This window comes from Vulpes lagopus, chromosome 11 (genome assembly GCF_018345385.1).
Source record: "Vulpes lagopus strain Blue_001 chromosome 11, ASM1834538v1, whole genome shotgun sequence".
Classification (NCBI taxonomy): Eukaryota; Metazoa; Chordata; class Mammalia; order Carnivora; family Canidae; genus Vulpes; species Vulpes lagopus.
The window spans coordinates 76,409,937-76,432,734 of NC_054834.1; the positions used below are offsets into that span (position 1 = coordinate 76,409,937).

At 54.7% G+C, this 22,798-nt stretch overlaps 4 protein-coding genes across 7 annotated transcripts; 1 reads left to right on the plus strand and 3 right to left on the minus strand.

Annotated features, from left to right (window-relative positions):
- Positions 1–6,618: 6,618 nt before the first annotated feature.
- PRDX5 (peroxiredoxin 5) lies at positions 6,619–9,727 on the minus strand. 2 transcript variants are annotated; one of them, XM_041773824.1, is made up of 6 exons: positions 9,484–9,727; positions 8,123–8,270; positions 7,535–7,666; positions 7,423–7,461; positions 7,200–7,261; positions 6,619–6,878 (listed from the first exon to the last, which is right to left on the minus strand). In XM_041773824.1, exons 2-6 carry the CDS (start codon positions 8,231–8,233, stop codon positions 6,773–6,775), a joined length of 450 nt encoding a protein of 149 aa, XP_041629758.1. In that variant the 5' UTR covers positions 8,234–8,270; positions 9,484–9,727; the 3' UTR covers positions 6,619–6,772. The 2 variants fall into 2 exon arrangements, with proteins under 2 accessions (XP_041629758.1, XP_041629757.1); XM_041773823.1 differs by having other exon boundaries at positions 8,123–8,257; positions 9,484–9,726.
- A 567-nt stretch (positions 9,728–10,294) lies between these two features.
- On the plus strand, positions 10,295–11,218 carry TRMT112 (tRNA methyltransferase activator subunit 11-2). Its single transcript, XM_041773825.1, has 4 exons — positions 10,295–10,449; positions 10,540–10,641; positions 10,763–10,852; positions 10,942–11,218. The coding sequence occupies exons 1-4, from the start codon at positions 10,372–10,374 to the stop codon at positions 11,047–11,049; spliced, it is 378 nt and encodes a 125-aa protein (XP_041629759.1). The 5' UTR covers positions 10,295–10,371; the 3' UTR covers positions 11,050–11,218.
- Positions 11,169–19,037, minus strand: ESRRA (estrogen related receptor alpha). Of its 3 annotated transcripts, none has more exons than XM_041773812.1 (7): positions 18,907–19,037; positions 17,118–17,454; positions 14,357–14,473; positions 14,087–14,215; positions 13,023–13,190; positions 12,654–12,923; positions 11,169–12,223 (listed from the first exon to the last, which is right to left on the minus strand). In XM_041773812.1, the coding sequence occupies exons 2-7, from the start codon at positions 17,440–17,442 to the stop codon at positions 11,964–11,966; spliced, it is 1,269 nt and encodes a 422-aa protein (XP_041629746.1). In that variant the 5' UTR covers positions 17,443–17,454; positions 18,907–19,037; the 3' UTR covers positions 11,169–11,963. The 3 variants fall into 3 exon arrangements, with proteins under 3 accessions (XP_041629746.1, XP_041629747.1, XP_041629748.1); XM_041773813.1 differs by having other exon boundaries at positions 17,118–17,468; positions 18,907–19,033; XM_041773814.1 differs by lacking the exon at positions 17,118–17,454 and having other exon boundaries at positions 18,907–19,035.
- A 903-nt stretch (positions 19,038–19,940) lies between these two features.
- CATSPERZ (catsper channel auxiliary subunit zeta) lies at positions 19,941–22,695 on the minus strand. The gene is made up of 4 exons (XM_041773818.1): positions 22,227–22,695; positions 21,062–21,141; positions 20,787–20,853; positions 19,941–20,050 (listed from the first exon to the last, which is right to left on the minus strand). The coding sequence occupies exons 1-4, from the start codon at positions 22,693–22,695 to the stop codon at positions 19,941–19,943; spliced, it is 726 nt and encodes a 241-aa protein (XP_041629752.1).
- Between the last annotated feature and the right edge of the window lie 103 nt (positions 22,696–22,798).

Here is a 22,798-nt window from a genome sequence, read left to right on the forward strand (position 1 = left end):
AGGCACAAGACACCTAATGTGACCCAAAGGGCTCATGTGGGCAAGCAGAGCCCTGGAAGTTGAAACACGCCTTTTATAACTAGGGTGTGCACAGGCCTGTGGCTCAGAATAGACGAGCAACTTCATCTTGGGAGAAGTCACTGAGATTCAAAGTCTATCTTTGTAGTGGGGACAGTAGTGCAATTTGGTGAGACTAAACACCACTCAATTGTGTACTTTAAAAAAAAAGGTTTTATTTATTCATTCATGAGAAACACAGAGAGGCAGAGACACAGGCAGAGGGAGAGGCAGGCTCCCTACAGGGAGCCCGAGGCAGGACTCCATCCCAGGACCTCATCATAACCTGAGCTAAAGGCAGATGCTCAACCATTGAGCCACCCAGGCATGCCCAGAACTGTGCACTTTTAAAGAGTGAATTTTATGATATGTAAATTATATGTCAAAAACTCCTCCATCCTTGATGAAGCTGAGGGGGTGGCCCACGAAGACTAGTTTAGGCAGGGGCCGGAACAGGCATGGTCTTCAGCTTACAGGATCCACCGGGACCTCGAAAGGTAGAGCACTTAGGTCAGCTGTAGGAAAGGGAGGGGCATCCCAGGCGGTGAACATTGTCAGGAGATGCTAAAGAGGCTGGAGGCCCCCAAGGCTGGGGAATTGGGGTGACTGTGGTGACTAAAATTACAGGGAACAGGAGAGAGGCTGGAGAGGGATCACTGGGGATATGAGGTGACCACACAGGGACATGGGACAGCTTAGTATGTGTCCCTGCCATGCTGATGGAAGTGGCAGCAGGTGCTCCCATCCTTTGGGAGGCAATGGAGCCCCCAAAGGTTGCTGTGCTCAGACACGATCCCTGTGTGGCCCACAATGCTCGTTTCTTCCCAGTCTCCTTTTTCCCTTTCTCCTTTAGCAATGGAACCCCTGGCTTTTTAGTTAGAAACATGGCAGCCTCTCTCTCTGTGTGTGTCTCTCGCTCGCTCTGTGTCTCTCATGAATGAATAAATAAAATCTTAAGAAAGAAAGAAAGAAAGAAAGAAAGAAAGAAAGAAAGAAAGAAAGAAAGAAAGAAAGAAAGAAAGAAAGAAAGAAAGAAACATGGCAGCCAGTAATAGAGTTGACATTTCCCAGCCTCTTCTTGCAGCTAGTGTGACCAAGCAACTAAGTTTTGGCCAGTGAGATTTAGGTGGAAATGATACATGAGAGCTTCCAGAACACCTTCTTAAAAGACAGCTGATGTGGACCTTCGATCTCCTGTTCCCCATTTCCTCCTTTTTTTGCTGGCTGGACTCTAGATGTGGTGGCTGGAACTCAAACAGCCACATTGGATTGTGAGATAGAAGGCAGATGTTTAAAATGGCAGAGCCGGGGGGATCCCTGGGTGGCTCAGTGCTTTAACGTCTGCCTCTGTCCCAGGGCATGATCCTGGAGACCCAGGATTGAGTCCCACGTCAGGCTCCCTGCATGGAGCCTGCTTCTCCCTCTGCCTGTGTCTCTGCCTCTCTTTCTCTGTGTGTCTTTCATGAATAAATAAATAAAATCTTTAGTAAATAAATAAATAAAATAAAATGGCAGAGCTGGTCACCTGGGTGGCTCAGCTGGCTGGACATCTGCCTTTGGCCCAGATTGTGATACCAAGGTCCTGGATCAAGTCCCGCATTGGCTCCCTGCTCTGTGGGGAGCCTGCTTCTCCTTCTGTCTCTCATTAATGAAAAAATAAAATATTTTTTAAATGAATGAATAAAAATAAAATGCCAGAGCAGCAAAATAGGAGGAACATGGGTCCCTCGTATCCATGGAGCTGCTGTACTAACTAGCCCTTGACCGTCAATCTTCCTACTGCATATCTGTGAGCTAAGCCTCTATCTTAAGTCACTGGGATTGTTCACTCGAGCAAATCTAGTTCTAATTCAGACCCATTATGGTCAAATTTAGGCTGAAACAATGGGAACCAATATCCAGGATGCTGGAGAAGGGATAGCCCCCTCTCTTTCCCTTCCTTCACTTCTTTATTGTTTCCCAAAACATGTCTTGAGCAGGGCACCTTACCTGTGTTTGAAGGGGGGAAAAAAAAGACTTCAGCTCAAGTAGGGAATTTTTTTTTTTAAGATTTTATTTCTTTATTCATGAGAGACACAGAGAGAGAGGCCGAAACATAGAGGGAGAAGTAGGCTTCCTGCAAGGAGACCAATGTGGAACTCGATCCCAGAACTCTGGGATCATGCCCTGAGCTGAAGGCAGCTCAACGGCTGAGCCACCCAAGTGTCCCTCAAGTTGGGAGATTTGATGCAATAATAACATGCAGATTAATAACATGGTAGATTGATATGCATATTTATTAGCACCAAAAATCTGTGCATTCACACAGATGCTATCCAAACTACTCCAGAAGTTGTGCAAACACCCGTGCACATACACACACACATGCACGCATACACACACAATCTTCTGACTCCATTGTTACTCCTCAACATCTGCATGGCCAAACCCCAACATGACCAGCAGGGTGGGTTCCCTCGGGATCAATATCCCCCCAATCATGGTACCTATATAACTACAGCCCAAGCCCAGATCTGGGCCAAGAATGCCCCCCCCCCCCCCCCCCCCCCCCGGCATCTGACTCTCTAGGGCCTCTCCAAGACTCCCCACAGGGATGCTTTCCCAGCTCCTTAACCTCTGAGACTTCAGGTGCCAGACAATGTATGGAGAATCCTGGAGACCTAATACAACAGATAACAAGAGAATCACTAGCCCATTATACTGAGGAGGAAACTGAGGCCCAGAGAGACATAATCACAGGAATCACTAATGACAGGACTGAGGTTTGACTTCTGTTCTAACTCCTAGCTCTCTCTCTTCCGTCTTTTCAAGAATTTATTTATTTATGGAGCACCTAGGTGGCTCAGTGGTTGAGCATCTGCCTTTGGCTCAGGTCGTGGTCCTGGGATCAAGTCCCACCATTGGGACTCCTCTTCGGGGAGCCTGCTTCTCCCTCTGCCTGTGTCTCTGCCTCTCTCTCTGTGTCTCTCATGAATCAATAAATAAAAATCTTATTTTTAAAGATTTTATTTATTCATAGAGACACACACAGAGAGAGAGAGAGAGGCAGAGACACAGGCAGAGGGAGAAGCAGGCTCCATGCAGGGAGCCTGATGTGGGACTTGATCCTGGGTCTCCAGGACCGTTTAGTGCCGTCTCCAGGCGGCACTAAACCGCTGCGCCACGGGGGCTGCCCAATAAATAAAAAATCTTAAAACAAAGAATTCATGAGATTCAAGGTCCGTCTTCGTGATGGGGAGCCAAACGGGCTGCCCCTCAACAAATAAAAATCTTTTTTTTAATATTTATTTATTTTTATTTATGATAGACACACACAGAGAGAGAAAGAGGCAGAGACACAGGAGGAGGAGAAGCAGGCTCCATGCCGGGAGCCCGACATGGGACTCGATCCCGGGACTCCAGGATCGCGCCCTGGGCCAAAGGCAGGTGCCAAACCGTTGAGCCACCCAGGGATCCCCTAAAAATCTTTAAAAAGGGCAGCCTGGGTGGCTCAGCGGTTTAGCACTGCCTTCAGTCCAGGGTGTGATCCTAGAGACCCGGGATCAAGTCCCGCGTCAGGTTCCCTGCATGGAGCCTGCTCCTCCCTCTGCCTGTGTCTCTGCTTCCCCCCTGCCCCCGTCTCTGTGTCTCTCATGAATAAATAAATAAAATCTTAAAAAAAAAATCTTTAAAGTATGTATGTATTTATTTATTTAAGAGAGAGAGCATGCACAGAGGAGCAGAGAGGGAGAAAGGGAGAGAATCCCAAGCAGATTCTGAGCTCAGTGGAGCCAGATGAGGTCTCAGCACTCTGAGATCACCTGAGCTGAAACTACGAGTCAGATACTCAACCAACTGAGCCACCCAGGTGTCCTTCTAGTTCTTTCTCTACTGACATGTAGGCTGCATGATGGAGAGCAAGGATTCTTTTGTTGTTTTTCTCTTTTTAACCGTGTTTTGGTTTTTTACTGCATGCTAGGCACTGTGCCCAATGCTTTACTTAAACTCTCTCATTTGTTCCCAACAGCCATATGATGTAGGTTGGATTATTCCTACTTTAAAGATGAGGGAAGCAGAGAAACTAAATAGCCTACCCAAGGTCGGCAGCTTTTTTATTTTATTTATTTATTTTTTTTTAGGATTTTTTTTATTATCTATTTGGGGGAGAGAAAGAGAGCACACACACACAAGCAGGGGAGCCTCAGAAGAAGATGGAGAAGCAGACTTCTGGCTGAGCAGTGAGCCCAACACAGGAGACGGCCCGACCCCAGGATCATGGTATAAGCAGAAGGCAGATGCTTAACCGACTGAGCCCCCCAGGCACCTGAAGACGTGCACGTTCTAAGGAAAAGGGCATGACTCTCAGCAGCTCCTCAAAGGGACTCCTGACCCAGAAAAGGCCAGAACTACTAATACCAAGTAAAATCCTTGGTCTTCCAGGTCAGAGTTCCTGTGCCCTTTGGAAGGTCAGGCAGGACAGGTGGGTGAGTTTTATCTGGAAATGTGTTGGGTGAATATCTCATGGTTTAAGATTAGCCTTTTGGGACACCTGGGTGGCTTGGCCATTGAGCGTCTGCCTTTGGCTCAGGGCGTGATCCTGGAGTCCTGGGATTGAGTCCCACATTAGGCTCCCCAGAGGGAGCCTGCTTCTCTCACTGTCTGTGTCTCCGCCTCTGTGTGTCTCTCGTGAATAGGTAAATAAAATCGTAAAACAAACAAAAACATCAGCCCTTTGGCCACCAACAGCCCAGGAAGCTCACGCCTACACTGCCCTGCCAGTTACAGCTCCAGGCCTCCAGAACCCACTGGTCTAGGCCACTATGCCCTGGCCTGCCCTTTATCTACAAGCCTGAAATACAACAGGTCCACCCAGGAGCTGAAGCTCTGCCCCATTCTCTTACAACGTGATCATTGATCCCAGGGCCTCCAATATCCACAGCAGCTAACAGGACACCACCCACCCCAGCAAGCTAAGATAGGTGGCCACCCTCACTCACACCTGACTCCCATCATGCTCACCAAAGGGGCTACACAGGCCCTAGAAGCCTCCTCAGGCTGGCCAAGAGGCCCAGGAAATAGCAACAGGACCCTGGAGGTAACACTCTCTCTCAGAGGCCTTCCTGGGCCTCAGACGAAGAGTCCAGGAGTGAAAGAAACAAGCTGCTGAGTGGCAGCAACAGAGACTGGCTTGTGCTTACAGTGGAGAGGTGCCAGGGCAGCATAAGCTCTGCAGGGAAGAGCAGTAGGGCACACAGCCAACGTGACAGGAGGCTCAGAGAGCCTAGCCGCTGATTCCAGCACTCTCTCCACCTGAGACCCTCAGGCTCACTCCCCCCAGGATCATGAGGATTTTTACTACACCTCAAGAGGCAGCTCTAAGTGTCCACCCTTCTTAAGACTATGAGCTCCTACACAGCAGAGGCCTAATGATTGCTGCCTGATGCCAAGTGCAAGACTTCCCACAGGCAAAAAGCAGAGGCCCAAGAGCAGGGCCTGCACACAGCAATGGCCTGCAGCCCCAATCCCTGCTGGCCTTCCTGACCCACAGCCCCTCACAGTACAGCCAGCACCAATCAGGCCTCACTGGCCTCTCCTCCTCTACCCAACAACTCACCTAGACTCCTCTCCCAGGAAGCTCTCCTGGATTAAGCCAGTACTGCCTCCACAGATGGAGCCCTTTCTATCAGTCGGGCCCAAAGTGCCAGAAGCCCTTCCTGGGGTGCAGGTGCTCCTGGGAGGGGTTTGACACAGTCTAAAAGAATGGTGGGGCAAAAGCCTGGCCCAGGTTGGGTGGTAGCTAGAGCCAAAGCTCCTACCCTGAGGTTTAAAGTCTACATGAAGTCAGCCAACACCCAGAGATCAAATGCAAAAGGTCATTGGGGCACCTGGATGGCTCAGTTGGTTAGGTGTCTGCCTTCGAGGAAGGTCGTGATCCCAGGGTCCTGGGATCAAGTCCCAAGCCAGGATTTCTGCTCAATGGGGAGTCTGTTTCTCCCTCTCCCTCTGTCTGCCACTCCACCTATCTGTGCAAGCAAGCTCTCTAATGAAGAAAAATCTAAAAAAAAAAATAAAAAGAAAAACGTCATGGCTGCAAGCCAAGTTTGTGTATGCCTAGGGCCTATTCCCTCTACACAGACTGCTCTGTCCCTTGCTCTTTGGACCACTGGCCCTTTCCCAACCTGTATATTGATGCTTCATAACACTTCATTCAAATGTTCTCCCTATGTCCTTAATAAAATCAGGCCCTCCACCTCATTAGTACCCCTTAGGCCCCTGCCCACTACCTTCACAGTTGTGACTGTCTTAAGGCCTGGCCCTCAGCAAATCAGCAATTCAAATTCGAAGAGTAAGGGCACCTCAGTGGTGCAGTTGGTTAAGCATCTGACTCTTTTGATTTCAACTCAGGTCATGATCTCAGGTTCATGAGATTGAGCCCTATGTCCAGGCTCCAAGCTCAGCAGGGAGTCTGCTTCTCTCCCTCTGCCTCTCCCCACCCCCCACTACCCCCAATACACCTGCACTCTCTCGAAGATAAACAAATCTTTAAAAAAACCAAAAAACAAAAAAAACAAAAACAAGGACTCATTGAGAACCTGAAATGTTTATTGCAGAAATTTGGTCACAATTCCCACCGGGTGGACCTCGTTGAAGTTGGAGCAGAGTGGGCCCTTTGTCCAGGGCTGGGCAGGTGCAACACGAAAGAGTGGAAGGAAGGAGTATATCTGGGCCCAGGCACTCAGAGCTGCGAGAGGATGTTGGGGGCCAGGCTGCAGGTGAGGCCTGTACCATCTGGCTCCACATTCAAGGACTTCACTATGCCATTCTCTATCACCATAGAGAACCTGCCAGAAAGAGAGACTGGGCCAGGGGCGCTTGGGTAGTGCAGTGAAGCATCTGACTTTTGGTTTCTGCTCAGGTCATGATCTCAGGTTCATGAGATCAAGCCCTTCATCAGGCTCTGCACTCAGCACGGAGTCTGTTTAAGACTCTCTCTCCCTCTCCCTTTGCTCACCTCTGCACACTTGTGTAGATGCTCTCGCTCTAAAATAAGTAAATCTTTAAGAGAGAGACACCAAGCCAATTACAACAGCCTAGACCTGAAGGCTGGGAATGGAGGTCGAAGGGGTGCATGGGAACCCCACAGAAGACCCTCCTACTTTTACCTCTTGAGCCGATGATTTCCAAAGAGAGATACCAATGAATCATCTAGTAACAAATCTGTCTCCTAAAAGAAAAAGCAGAGACAAGGCTTAGAAACTTCCAGAACAGACCAAGCCCTGTCCCCACCAGCTGTTCCTCACATTAGCCATGTCCCTCCCAATTCCTGTGTCCAAGGCCGGGCACAGGAACCACCCTCTAGAGTGGGGGTTGCTGGTGTGCACTCACCTTCCCAAAGGCCCCAGTGGGGTCAGCCAACAGCCTAACCTAAAGAGAAAGTAAAGGTTAAAAGAACAATCTCCTGCCTGGCCCCTGACCCCCTGCAGGGCCCACATCTCACCTTGCCTCCTGAGTTATGAGCTCGTCCCCATGCCTCAGTCACGAAGACATCATTAACGCTCAGACAGGCTATCACCTGGACCCCCTTGGCCTTCAGAGCCTCAGCCTGCTCCATGAATCCTGGCAGGTGGGTCTAGGAGGGGAAATGAAGGGTCAGCAGAGGGATAACTGCCTCTGCTCATTGGCCTACCCTTTATCTCCAGGCAATCCTCATTTCCTTTTGAATATCTTTGATCAGACCGTTAGAAATGCGTAAGCCACAAGGAAGCTCAGGTCCAAACTCGAGTGTTCAGTAGTCACCATGAACTTCATCCCAGGAACAGGACTATACTTTATTTACCCAAGCACCTTCCATGGTGCCCATCACCAGCAACATCAATAAGACAGGTGGGACTTAATCACAAGACCCTTTTCTCCTGCATTCCTGATGTCACTACCTTTTCACCACCTCCACTTATTTTCTGAGTGCTCTGATAGGCCTTCTGTCACCTTATCTATGTGTTCTCGTCGCAAGCTGCCCTAGGACTTAGGAACAATACAGATGTGTACACAAGATTCCAACCAGGGAGTCCCAGAAGGGTGGTCTCACCTTGGAACAGCCAGGGGTAAAGGCCCCAGGGACTCCAAACAGCACCCCCTTCTTGCCCTTGAACAGCTCTGCCAGGTTCACCTCGTTCCCAGGCTCCCCTTCAAAAACCATCACCGAAGGGATGGCATCTCCCACCTAGAGGGAATGGCTTCATGAGGAATTACTTTGGTTACTTCAAAAGTGAGCAAAGATGACTAGAGATAGGCTAGACAAGGAAATAAGGAGTTGGGGAGTGAGGGGGTGGGTAAAGAGGCCAAAGGAAAGGTGTTAAACCAGACGAGGCAGTTCCTTCTAGTGGAGCAGAGTTGACAGAGTTGTAATGTCCTAACCAGCCGGTTTCCAGCGGTCCCTCCCTGCCACCCTACCCTCTTCCCCCCACCGCCTGATTACTCCACATCCTCCAGGTTTCAAGATGGCCCTATTCCTTTCACCGGTTTGTTGGTGACAACAGAAAATGGAGGAGGAGGCCTCTCTGGGTGTTGCAAGGGATTGAGTAATCAAGGAGTCTCTTTCTTACCAGAAAGAAGTGGGATCTGCAGGCAGGGGAGGAGATGCATGGGGCCTATCTAAGGGGTGAGGAGGAGACGCTGACAACAGGGAGGGAGAGGACCCTGGCCAGGTCTGAGTGTCCAGCTCTCAGGAAGAGAAAAAGGGAGACCAGCAGAAGGTGAAAAGTTGGGGAGGGGGAAGAAAATAAAAGGAATTTCTCAAAGGGGATGGATTAGTCTACTTAGGAACGTGTGTGAGGGTTTCATGGAGCCAGAGGAAATACCGAAGGGGAGGACAAATCAGGGAGTGGGAGGAAGATAAAGGAGGAGGAGGTTTCAGAAGAATGTGGAAGGGTTCCCAGGATCATTCCAGGTGAGGGTTTGAAAGACTCAGCAGAAGGGTGGGAATTAGCTGCGGGAGAAGCGGAAAGGAGGAGACAAAACAGGGGCTTTAGCAGAAAACACTTGTTTCAGACGACGGCGTGAAGAATGATGCCCAAAAATATAACAAGAACGTACAGGAAGGTCTGGAGGGGAGGGGCACGTATGAGGGTTGAAAAGGAGCCCTGCGGCAAAGGAGACGGTTCCGGAAGGCGGGGGAGACCCATCTCGGTGCCGCACGGTGGAAATGGAAAGGGGGCGAGGGGAAGGCTCGAGAGCTTTGGGAGCTGTCCAGTGGATGGGGTACAAGTCCCCTAAAGTGGCGAGACTGCAAAAGGGTGTGGCTGAGGGAGAACCGCAGGAGGAGCGTCGGCGCGGCGGGCAGGGGTCCTGAGGGCAGGAAGGAGGGTGACTCTCTCCTAGGCAGGCGGGACGGAGGGCACCGGGAAGACGGGCGGGAGGGGAACTCAAGCTGGCCCGGCCAGCGGTCACCTTGATTGGGGCCATAGCGGAGGCGGCGCTTCTGAAACCGTGGGCCCCGCCAAGCGTCCAGTCCCTGCCTCGTTGCTGGCACCCTCCGGCTGTCGACACGGCCTATGCTGCAGACCCGAAGGCAGCCGCGGGGACGAAAGCCGAGCCCACCCGGCCGTTCAGGACGTTCGACGAAAGCAGCTGCACGCCGAGCCCAGCGCGCACGACGGCCCGGCCCCCGCGGCCCAGGCGCGGCGAGGGGCGGGGCCTAGCAGGATAAGCCCCCGCGGGATCCCGCGAGAGGCGGAGCATCAGCCAAGCCCGCCCACGGCTAGGCTCCTCCACTGCGCAGGCGTCGGGGCGCGAGCAAGGGGCGGAGCTTCGGGGGCGCTCGGCTTATTTACATCTGGGGCTGGACAACCAGGGCAGTTACGAGCGGGCGGGGCTTTCGACAGCGGCGCAGCTTATTTGCATGCAAGGATGGGTTGTCGCTTTGGTGGTGGGCGTAATTTACGGATTAACTGCAGCATTTCCTTACCCGGAAGCGAGGGGCGGGAGACGATGGTGTCAGGCCGCCCGTGTAGGAGAAAAACATGTTTATTTTGCATTCAACAAAGGCCCCTGCGCTGCGGCGGCTTTACATATGATTCACACTGTGCGTGATCTGTAGTGAATGGAAGCCACCGGGGCTACGCCGCAGTCCTCTGCCAGGACGCTTCCGGTAGCAGCGCGTGACCCGACCAAGCTCTTCAAATACCGCTGCTCCGGCTAGCTCGAGAACTTCCAGTATGCCTGCCACTTCCGCTGGTCCGAGCCGTCCAATAGGACAGAGACTAGAGCGGTTCCGGAAGTGACGCGAGGAGTGTGCTTTCCTCCGGTTCCGGCCTGGGGAAAGCGCGTTGCCGCGACATGAAGCTGCTCACCCACAACCTGCTGAGCTCGCATGTGCGGGGGGTGGGGCCCCGTGGCTTCCCTCTGCGCCTCCAGGTAACGGCGGGGGGGCAGGCTCGCGGCCATGTCCTGGGCAGAATGGAGAAACCGGGCTCTGGTCCCTAACAGAAGCCCTCCACCCTGCAGGCCACCGAGGTCCGCATCAACCCCGTGGAGTTCAATCCCGACTTCGTGGCGCGTATGATACCCAAGGTGGAGTGGGCGGCGCTTCTGGAGGCGGCGGATACCGTGAGGAGCCTCCCCCACGCCCGTGTTCACCTTCCGGGGTGGGGGGTGGGGGGAGTGGTCTCACCGCCAGCCCAGAGCGAGGGGCGGGACGCCCGGAGATGACTTAGGCCTTTGCCCACAGTTGCATCTGGTCGAGGTCCCCAAAGGGCCGATTGAAGGGTATGAGCATGATGAGAAATTCCTGAGGCAGATGCACCACGTGCTGCTGGAGGTGAGAACTAGCCCATCGCTTGCTTCCCCGGCCACCCAGCCACAGCCCGAGGCTGCGGGTACTCAGCTCTGTTCCCCACTTCCCCGCAGGTGGATGTGTTGGAGGGCACCCTGCAGTGCCCAGAGTCTGGACGTCTGTTCCCCATCAGTCGCGGGATCCCCAACATGCTGCTGAGTGATGAGGAAACCGAGACTTAATCGTGCCAGATACTAATTTTGAAGTCTGTAACCGTGTATGTTTTTGTTTATATCTAGCCTATTTGCTAGTCTGTCGTGTATCCCCACCTGTGACCCAGTGATACACGAGAAACACGATGTTCTTGAGCTCGATATATTTCTTTTTCTCATTAAAGGTTCAAAACCAAAAGCGGTTTCTCTTTGCAGCAAATATACATTAAAATAGAGTCTCTGTACAGCCAAGGGCTCTGGGCCCTGGCTTGCCCTATGTCCCTGCACCTCCCTGGCCAAACCCAAAAATAAATATAGTGTTATTGCTCTGCAGGGCATAGAGGCAGTGCTCTCACTACCCCCTGAGGAGGCTGGGTGGGAGCTGATGGGGGGCCATGGCCACCCCAGGGGTCCAGGGGCTGGAGCCTGCTTGGAGTTATTGCTTCAAGGGGAGGGGGGCAGTAATGCCCAATGCAAATGATGAGGAGAGGAGCGAAGAGGGCAGGGGCCTTTGCTCTCCAAATCCCCCTCTGCTCTGGAGAGGGGGTAGGATTAAGCAGCAGCAAAAGCATCACCCACTGGGAGACTGTTGCCTCCACTCCCTTCCCTCCCTGAGATCAGGCTTCTGCCCCCGCCCCCAACACACACACACATGTCCCCTGCAGCCCCCTATGGCTTCCGCAAGGCCCCCTACACTCTGGGGGCACGTTATGGCTTGCAAGGGGCAGCACTGTGCCCAGAGCCTGGGCGCACACATTCCCAGCTTCTAAGACCCCCTGGGAGAGGGGAGGGGAGGGCGTAGGGCCTGTTCCCAGGGGCTGATGATATTGCCCTGGCCCTGCCAGCAGGCTGTGGCACTGCCCAGACCCCAGCTCTGCCCCCTTGGGGCTGAACCCATTCCGGGCGGGTCCTGCCAGCACCCCCACCCATGCCCACCCCTTGCCTCAGTCCATCATGGCCTCGAGCATCTCCAAGAACAGCTTGTGCATGGGCACCTTGCCCTCCAGCTTCACTCCATAGAAATGGGCCAGCACTTTGCCCGCTGTCTGGCGTAGGAGCGGTAGTGTGAGCAGCAGCCTGCCTGCCCGCCGCCGCTCAGCACCCCCTCCGGGGCCTGCCCGGCCGGCTTCATATTCCAGCAGGGCCTCATGTAGAGCTTCTCGCAGCTGCTCCACAGCCTCGGCATCCTCAATGTGCACAGAGTCTGCAAGGAGGGGGAAGATGCTGTTGACATGGACCATCTCCAGAAATGGCTAAGCCCACATCTGCTTGAGCACTGTGGGATGGGGCCTAAGGAGGAGCCACATGCAGAACTGATAGGCTTATTGGGCCACCACTCACTGCTCCTGCCCATGAGCCATGGCCCACCCTTTCTTCCTCACCTATGGCCACCTTTTGTCTTCCCCCCACTTCCCTCCCACTGAATTGTTCACCTGTCCACATAAGGATGGCCCTAGAGCTCCAAATCCTACATGTAGTTCCTGGGCCTGCCCTCACCTTTGGGACTTGAAACAAAACACTATTCATCCCTAATCCCCAATTTTTATCATCTGTGAGATGAGATGGTGCCACAATCAGGGTTACAGACTAGAGGGCCTCCTGGAGATGCCTGTCAGTGCTCACCGTGGACTCACCTGAATTGGCAAGGGCCAGAGCCTTCAGCAGGACATATTCCTCACGCTCCAGCCTCAGGGCCTGCAGTCGCCTCACCAGCTGCAGCAGGGCGGCCCCAAGTTCCCCCAAGCCAGCTGCTCGTGCCCCCTCTTCATCTAGGACCAGGTCCTCAGCAAAGGCCAGCTCATCCTGCAGTGGCAGTGAGCGCTGGGCCACACCCAACACCAAGACCTCCATCCATACACTCTGCAGTACTGACATCTGGTCAGACAGTGACAGTGACGAGAAGCCTGGAGGGTAGTGGGAAGCAGACCTGGCTGAACAAGCTCACCAGAGCCAGGCATGGCCTGGCCTACAGAGGGAAGCCCCATATCACCCGGGCCCTTTACCTGGGATACTCTTGGCCCAGCTGATGGTGACCACAATCTCTCGGTCAAAGAGGTCACAGAGGGTAGCCACAGCTGGGAGGTGTCCGTCAGGGCCCGCTGGGTCAGGCATGGCATAGAGCTTCTCGGGCTCTACCACCAGCAGGTGAGACACCAGTGCATTTACAGGAGCTGCAGTGACAGATGGAAGAGGCACTCAAATTCATCCCCCTGCAGGCCCCTTCGGGGTCAAGTGTCTTGCCCAAATTAGTTCCCCTGCAGCCTTCCTCATAGCCACTGGCCAGCCAGGCCTGGACACTGCTCTTGGGAAGGGCTCTCACCATCTCCCAGGGAAATCAAGTTCATGGACAGGTTCTGAGTATGAGAAAAATCTTTCCCGGTTCCCAGGTGTACTACTCAAGGACTGATTTTTAAAAAAGGTATTTTCGGGCAGCCCCGGTGGCGCAGCGGTTTAGCGCCGCCTGCAGCCCGGGGGGTGATCCTGGAGACCCGGGATAGAGTCCCACATCAGGCTTGTTGCATGGAGCCTGATTCTCCCTCTGCCTGTGTCTCTGCCTCTCTCTCTCTCTCTGTGTGTGTCTCTATGAATAAATAAATAAAATCTATAAATAAATAAATAAATAAATAAATAAATAAATAAATAAATAAATAAAGGTATTTTCAAAAATACTTCAGGGAGATGTATTGCCAACAAATGAAAAGAAAACCGAGGGATCCCTGGGTGGCGCAGCGGTTTGGTGCCTGCCTTTGGCCCAGGGCGCGATCCTGGAGACCCAGGATCGAATCCCACGTCAGGCTCCCGGTGCATGGAGCCTGCTTCTCCCTCTGCCTGTGTCTCTGCCTCTCTCTCTCTCTCTCTCTCTCTGTGACTATCATAAATAAATAAAAATTAAAAAAAAAAAAAAAAAAAAAAAAAAAAAAAAAAAAAAAAAAAAAAAAAAAAAAAAAAAAAAGAAAACCGAGAGCCTAATGCCCACCATACCCATTCTGGGTGACAGACACCTAACAGGCCTCTCACGTCCCGGCCCCATCTGAACCTGAACTTCAAGGACCCATAGCACTCTCACCAGTTTTCCGAGGGCCTCCAGCTACTGCCAAGGGTCCAGCAGGGAAGGAGCCTGGGAAGGGTAACGGGTCCACCTCGGGCCGCCGCTTGTACTTCTGGCGCCCACCTCGGACACGGTCCAGACGTACTCCTTGAATTTAGGATAGGGCTGTGTCCACGGGGCTGGGGGTGGCTTACTGTACAGAGCCCTCCTGCCCAGTAGATTCCACCAGAACTTCCCAGGCCTTGCCCACCCCAGCTCCATGCACCCGGGCCCGTGCCCCGTGCTCACCCTCCTTGAGCATGCCCACCCGCAGGCACTTGGTGAAGCGACAGGCCTGGCAGGCCTTGCGTCTCCGCTTGGTGATCTCGCACTCGTTGGAAGCCGGACAGCTGTACTCGATGCTCCCTGCCAGAAAGAGGCAGGGCTCCAGTGGCGGCCTCCCAGGGCCTGGAGGGGACTCAGAAGATGGGAGAGAGCCCAGACTCGCCCAGGGCAAGCACAGGTCTGGGAAGAGCAGGAGTGCCCAGAGTGTGGCAGAGAAGCCCAGAGCCCTAGGGGGACTGGCCTCTGGGCTGGGGGCTCCTGACTAGGCAAGGGAAGCTTGAGACCAGAGGTGTCAGACTGACCTCTGCCCCCAGCCTCTAGTCAAGCCACATCCCTGGACTCTACTAACCTCATCTGTTCCCATCCAGGGCCACAGCAGCCTCCACACTGCTACATCCCGTGGTCCATTCTTGTCCTCATCTTACTTGGCCTAAAGGAGCATCTAATGCCATGGATCATGTCCTGCACCCACAAACATGGGGACACTTTTCACCTTTTGCCTCTAGGACACCACACCCATCTTCCTTCCACCTCACTGACCACTTTGTAGTTTCTGTGTACCCCACACACTCCTTCCATTGAAGGACCCAGGGCTGCCCTGGGACCTCATCTCCATCAACTCACTCCCATGGTGAGCTCACCGGTCTTGGGCCTTCACGTTTCTATCAATAGAGCTGCGTGAACTCTAGACTCACATCCCACCGCCTCAACCTCTTGTACATCTAGAAGGCGTGACAAACTTCACTTGTCCTAAATGGAGCCCACGACCTACCTCTCCAAAACCTACAACTCCCATGTGTCCAGTTGTTCAAGCAGAAACCCAGGAAACATCTTTGATTCTTCTCTTACACCAAAATCCAACCCATTGACAGGACCTGGTGAGCTTTACCTCCTAATATGTCCAGAAGCTGACTCATCCTAACCCCGTGCCTGCTCCCACCCCTGACCAGAGTCACCATCACCTCACCTTCCTTCTGGCCTCCTCTTCTGCCTTGTTAATGTCAATACAGGGGCCAGGACAACTCCTTCAACCTAAGTCAGATCCTGTCCCTCCCCTGCTCCAAACCCTGTGATTTCCCTCCTCAGAGTAAAAGCCCAAGTGTCCCTGAGGCCTGTGAGGTCTCCAGGGCCCACCTTTCTAATGTCATCTGCCTTGCACTCTACTCTGGCCCAGCCAACTCAGAATTCCTCACACAGACCCCAGCCTCAGGGCACACTGCTCCCTCACCTCCTTCAGATCTCTACTCCCTGTCACCTCAGGGAGGCCCTCCCTGGCCCTGCTCTGAGAATGCCGGGTGCCCCTCTACCGACTTCTGCCACCTGCCCAGACTGATAGTTTCTCGTCACCTCTTGGCACCCTCTGAGCCACTACACACATACTTATTTTATTATCTGTCTTCCTCCTTTAGCATCTGCTCCATGAAGGCCAGGACTGCCTAGTGCTGGGAACAGGGCCTGGCACGTAGTGGCAGCTCCTCCTAACATCTGACTGACTAAAGGCATGTTGGCCCTCCTGGCTTCATAGGCACATTCCTCCTATACCCTTTATTCAGGCCTGTACAGGCAGTTCAAGACACCTCCTCCGAGAAGACCTCCAGAGCCCCCAGCCCAACCAGATTCCTTGGCACACATCCTGCTCCTCCCCCTCCAGACAACAGCTATATTACAACAGTTTTGTGCAATTTGTGCAATTCATTGTTTTCTCTCTCACTTCTGCTGGAATATATATGGCTTAGTCCCAGCTAGGTCCCCATGCCTGGAACAATGGTCAGGACAGCAAAGCACAGGTCTGTGAAGAACAAGGGCTCTGGAGGCGGCCAGGGGCCCATCCTGACACTACCACTTACCAACTACATGACCTCGAGTGAGTCCAGTACCTAAGCCCCCAGGCCCTCAGTTCTCCCATCTGTAAAATGAGATCAAAACAGTACTTCCTACAAAGATGGCTAGTAAGAATGGAAGGAAATGTCAAGGTAATGTGTTCAGCATGGTTCACAGTGCCCAAATGCTCAATAAATTATTGTGATCTATGGCTAAGGCTCAATAAAGTTTGGCAATGGAGTCAACAGAGAATGAAGGGGTGCGAGGTGGGTAGGAGACACCTGGATCTGGACCACTTACTTCGCCGGCCTTCAAACCAGAAGAGAGCACAGATGGTTTTAGAGCAGTGGGTGTTGGCCAAATCAAAACCCACTGGAATGTCACAATCAGTTGCGAGCCATCTGTCCGAAGTTCAGTTATAAGTAATAAGCAGAGGCAGCCGTCAGCTCTGGACCTGAATCAACCCAAGTTCAAATCCTGGTTCTGCTATTTTCTACCCATGGGACCTGAACAAAGTTTTAAAAATCTTCCTGGGCCTCAACTAGGGTCACAATGCTGGCACCTTATGGGTTGCTGAGAGGTCAGCAGCTGCCAGAAGCGAGAACAGTTTAGAAGCAGACAGGGGCTGCTTCTAAATTTTTCAGAGCCACCAAGGAAGGTGCTAGGGTCCCAGCGCCCAGAAACCTAGAGTCCTCTCTCACATCCCACATCCAATCAATCCATCAACACATCCTGGTGGCTTTATTTAACTTTGCAGGGAAACAGGACTCCCAGGAGGTAGGAGGAACTTGGGAACCCCAAATGGTACTGCAGCAGTCTGAGGACCTACTGCCACCCAGCAGTGCACCCTGGGGAGTGCTAGGCCCAGAAGGGCAAAACGCACAGGAGTGCAGTGGGGGCTCACCCTGGATGGTCCTCTTGAAGAAGGCTTTGCAGGCCTCACAGGATGCCACACCATAGTGGTAGCCAGAAGCCACATCCCCACAGACGAGACAGAGGCGTTTGGGCAGGGAGCTGAGCACCAGCTTTCCACCACCCTGCTCGCCAGGCCCAGCCCCCTCCCCATCCTCCTCTTCCTTGTGGCCTGGGAGGCAGCGGGTGGGAGCTGGGCCAGGAGCCAGGGCCACTGGGGGCTCAGTCTCGGTCTCCGAGGAACCCTTTGGGCTGTCGGGGCTTGCTGGCTCTGCCTTGATGTAGAGAGGCTCAATGCCCACCACCTGGCTGGACATGGCGCTGGTCACCTGCAGGGAGAGACCTGTTGGGTCACAGGGAGACACTGGGATGGGGGATGGAGACACAATGCCACCCTGGTTGCCCAACCCCAGGCCTAGGGCCAGGCTTCCAGGATCATTGAGGGGGAGGGAAGGAGGGGCAGAGTCCAAGGAAGGGCTGCCCATGAATAGGGCCCCCCCCAGCTGTTACCATGGGAAGAGAGCCTCCAAAGCCTCCAGGGCTAGTAACTGACAGCAAGGTCTCCCACGTGGAAAACTGGGGGAGGTCTGGAAACTCCCTACTCCCACCAGGGCCAAGGAGCAGGGTAACCCTAGTCCCCAGGTGACCTTCAACCCCATCTGGAATCCTCAGCCAGTAGCCAGATACCTCTCAATTTTCTCGAGATGTTGGACACCTTGGTGATTTCCCTTCACTTGGGTATCCTCCATTCAAAAGTGCAAACCAGGCACACAAGGGCAGTTGGTGGGGTTCACACACTCCCACTCACCTGGATTCCCAGGTATCCTCACATGTTCACACATGCTCACTCTCTACTGGGCACTTCCACGCTCTCACACATGGCCTTCCCCAAACCCTGGCTCTCACTCTGGCTTCCATTTGTCTTCACACACTCCTAAAGTGCACAGCCCATAAACAGAGTCAGACTCAAGGCTCACCATCACACACACTCAATCCCAAACACACTCACCTTGCCCCCACCTGACACACACACTCAAACCCTTTCACACCTGACACACCGCCCCACCTAGCCCGGCATCCCAATCCCAGGCCCACCGGCCGACGCGGGTCCACCTCCTTACACCCCACCTCACCCCCTAACCCCCCGCCAGCACAATCAGTCTTACACTTCTGCCGCCGCAGAATCCTCTACCTCAGGGGCGCCCCGCCCCCCCAACCTGCGCCCACCTACGGAAAGTTGCCTAAAGTTGCCGCGCCTCCCCTCCCCCTCCGCCCGCAGGAGACCTCTATCAGGTTATCAGGAAGTAAATGGGGAGCGCCAAGGAGGAGGAAGTTCTCCCCTGCCGGTGCGATGACCTTTGACCCAGAGAGGCGGGTGGCCCATGGCCCCTTCGAGCGCCCCCACGTGGTCTTCAAAGCCCCTTCCCCGACAGGGAACCCTCCCTATCTCCCACCGAGGCCCGCCCCTAGGACTTCGACTTGCTCCAGGTGCGGAATTGAACCCTGCCCTGGGACTGGATCCGAGGCCCAAGCCTGACCCCGGCCAGGACCTGCAGCCGGAGCCAGAACCAGCCCCTGTCCCAGGCCGACGCACCAGGATCTTAACACCGGATCCCGCCCGGACCCTAAGCCCGTCTGGCCCTGGACCCGGTCCCAACCGTGACCCCGGTGGGTCCCGGAGCCGGAGCCCCCCCAACCCCCGCCTCCCAGCCGCGCTCGCACATGGCCCCCGCGTCCCGCCCGTCCACCCCCCTCAGCGGCGCTCCCCTCCGCCCCCGGACCTGGGGCTCCGGCAAGGCGGGCTGGCAGGCATGGGGGCCGAGCGGCCCGGAGCGCCGGGGTGAGCCTGGGGCCGCGAACGGCCCCTCCTCCGCCGCCTCCTGGGGCCGCACCGCCCCGCCGCGCCGCGTCCCCTCACTCGGCGGCGCCGCCGGCGGCTTGTAGGACACAAAAGGACATCGCGGCCGCTTCCTACTCTGCTTCCTCCAGCTGACAGCGGGGGTGGGGCCGGCCTGCGCATGCAAAGCAGGGGGCGGGTCTTGGCGCTCTATGCTAATCAGACAAGTGGAGCGGGCAGCGCCTGCGTGCCCGGACCAGTCGGGGCGGAGCCGGCGGAGCCAGGGGGCGGGCCTCCATGAGGGTCCCGCCCACCGCCGCCGAGCCAGGGCGGCGCACTTGTGCAGGCGGCGGCTGAGGGGGCGAGGCCAGCGGAGACTTGGAGAGGTCTTACGTAACGAAGGGGGGCGGGGCGCGCCGTGCGCGAGAGGAGTGGACGAGGTGGTTCTGTGGCCGCAGTTGCCGGGCAGGGAGAAGACTTGCATATGCAAATGAGAGGGCGGGACAGCGGAGAGGTTAGTGTAACTGCATATGCATGAGGGGCGGGGCCTAGCGTACCCAAACTAGAGGAAAGGCGCTACCCCTTTACCTTCTCCCCCTTCCCTCAAGATTACACGATGGGGCCCTTGGACCGCAGAGCCAATATCCCCACACAGCTGCTCGACCGGAGCCGGGAGAAGCAGACATAAAACATGCAAGAAGTCCTGGATTTCGAGTCCCGGGAAGGAGGAGCCGATAGGGCCTGGACGGAGAACGCTCAAGGTCACTGCGGTGACCGAGTGAAGGTCACGGGGAAGGGCGGAGCCACATGCGTCCGCCTCACGCGGGCAGCCACGCACTGACTCACCGACCGTGCACAGTCTTTTATTTCTTTAGGACTCAAATTCCACGTGGACGGGGTCGGGCTTGGGTCTGGGGACGGGACAGGGGCTGGGGGCTGGAGTCGGGCTGTCGGTCACTTGAGCCGGAAGCGGCGTTCTCAATACGCTACGAGGTGCAGCCTCTTGCTCCGACGCCTCTTGAGCCCCTCGATGTATCGCTGCAGCTGCTTGGTCAGGAAGTGATCCCGGCCAATCCCTGACCGGTAGCCTGGAGGACAGAGCTCCACTCAGAGCAGTGAGCAGGGGCATGGCCTCCCCAGCAGCGGTGCTGCATGTGAGATTTGAGGAACCGCGGGTGACTTGGGGTGGCAGGAACGCTTGGCACTCGGTTCTGTTAGTCTGGGAAACTGGATCTCCAAGGTGCTGGGCCCTGACAGGTTTTTTTTAAGGGCCAAGTTATACACCTGTACGCTAAACAGATGGGGGATGTGGAGGAGGATGCGAGTGTTGAGGTGGAGCAATGGTGAGGACAAGGTTAGAGTGTTGCAGACCTAAACTGTGGGAGCTGGCAGCTCTGTGGACACCTCCTGGGCCACCTACTCTAAGCAATTAGCCAGCAACCCTGTCTTATATTATAAGCAGGGCAAAGGAGGGGACTTTTACCCAAATAATCCATTGTCCAGTGGTTCCTTATAGCACCGAGGGAGGGAGCCAAGGTCACACAAAGACTAGGGAGTGTAGAAACAGCTTTAGAAAAGCCACGTTAGCTAGAGAGGGGCTGCATTAAGGCTGGAGCCCAGGCCCCTAAAAGTCACCCATGCTTTCCTGACTGGGTGTCCCTGTGCCCAGTCCCCCCATTGTTTACTTTTGGTAGGGCTCCTGGAATACTTGTGGGTGTTAGGGGAATCTGACAAGGCATGCACATCCTGAAACCCCACTCCCAGAGGCCCAAGCCCTGCAAAATCCCCCAGGGTCTCTTGTGGGAGCTGGGGGGAAGTGCTCACTCCAGAGGGCTTTGGTGAGGATTTCCAGAGCTTCATTCTCCATGACTTCCATCAGAGGCAGTGGCAGCTGGAGAGGCAGCAAGAGGCTCAGATGTCCCAGGAACCCCAGCCCTGCCCGGAGCTGAAATGCCCCACCTGCTCCCTCTAGCCTCAAGACCCCCAACCAACCTGCCTGCCCCTCCACTCTACAAACCACCCTCCCCCTTCACCTCTGCAACCCCAAATTGCCCATCCCCACCCCACTAAAATCCCCAGTCTTCCTGGGTTTTTCTAACCCTGTTCTGCTGCTCTATCCAGTAGGCTCGATGGGGTGTGTGCTTCGAGATACTGATCGATGACTCTGAGGAAGATACTTCTGGGAGAAGAGAAAAAGAGAGATCAGTGATCTGCAAACTGCTAGGTTTTCCCTGGAGCAGAGGAAATTTATGGGCAGGCTTGTGGTGGGGGGAGTGACCTTCAGAGTGACCAGCTCCAGGTGCCACCTTACCAGGAAACAGTACAGGACAGTAGTTTATTTCCCTGGGCTTTATTGTCCCACCCACAGAGATTCCAGTTCTGACTACCCCATTAGGTGAGCTCAGGAGCAGTGACTTTGTAACCCTCAAGTTATATTTGTAAAATGGAGTAATAAGAATATCCCCTTATGGAGGTGCTGAAGTTTAAGACCATCATGCAAAGGAAGTCCAGTGCCAGTACCAGGCACACACAGCAAGCACTCAATAAATGGCAATTACAATATTATCCATTGCAATCCCCTGATGTAGGAGCTGGGGAGCAGGGGCAAGTCTCAGACAGTGCCCAGCAAGAAGTAGACACTTAAAATTGTAGCCAATGGGGGCACCTGGGTGGCTCAGTTGATTGAAGGTCTGCCTTAGGCTGGGGTCATAATCCCAGGGTCCTGGGACCAAGCCCCACATCTGGCTCCCTGCTCATTGGAGAGCCTGCTTTTTTCTCTCCTTTTGCTGCTCCCCCTACTTGTTCTCTCTCTCTCTCTCTCTCAAGTACATAAAATCTTAAAAAAGAAGAAGAAAAAAAAACTGTAGCCAATGACCGTGTGAATGAAAGACAGGCACCTCCTCAACGACAGCAAATCCATACACAAAGAAATAACTCCCTCTTAACTACCCCAGTAATTCCATTAAAAGCACGGTCCTACTTCTCCCGCGCTGCCTTCGCGCATTTTCGCGGGTGTCTCTCGGACCTGGCGTGTCTTGGCCCCAGGACTTTGTATGACGCCTGCCCGGTAGGGGGCGCTCCAAGAATGTCTGGTCGATTTAAAAGCGTAAAAGATAACTGGCGCCTGTCGGGGGAAGGGAATCCTGGAAGCGGATCCTACAGTCCCGTCCCCCCTCCTACCCTCAACTTCACAGCAACAGATATCGAGGTCCTGGCCAGCCCCCTGCCCTGTGGATCTCCACAGCCCTGTGAGGCCACACTGACCGCTCTCGGTCTCGGAATCGACGTCTTCCTCTAAATGGCTTCCCAGGATGCTGCCCCGACGCAGCTCCATCTCCAAAGACAAGTGCCCGTGGAGATCCTCCCGCCTGAAACCGTCCTTGTCCTCTCCGTCATCCCATTCTTCCCAACCACCATCCGACTCGCGGCCGGCCTTCCCATTGCACCACTGGCGAGTCTTGCTGCCCAGGCTGCTGCCCTCCGCGTCCGAGTCATCGCAGATCTTGGACCGCGGCACATTCAGCTTCGGCTGCGACAGCGTGGCCCTGGTCCACAGGTTCCGGATGTCGTTGTCTGGGCTCGAGTCGTCTGAGTCATGGCTACCCAAAGACGCCTGTGGGCCACATACAACGAGGGCAGCCAAGGGCCGCGGGGACTGGGGAAGGAGAAGACGAGCAGGCTGGGGGCGGGGACCCTGAGCCCTGCCAGGGCTTTGACTCCGTCGTCGGGTCATCGTCGGGTCAGCTCCGGGCTCGATGGGAGCTGCCTGGGCCGAGGCTGAGGAAGGGGACGGCCAGGGACCCAGGCTGGACCAGGCTGGGGGCTCACCGGGGGCG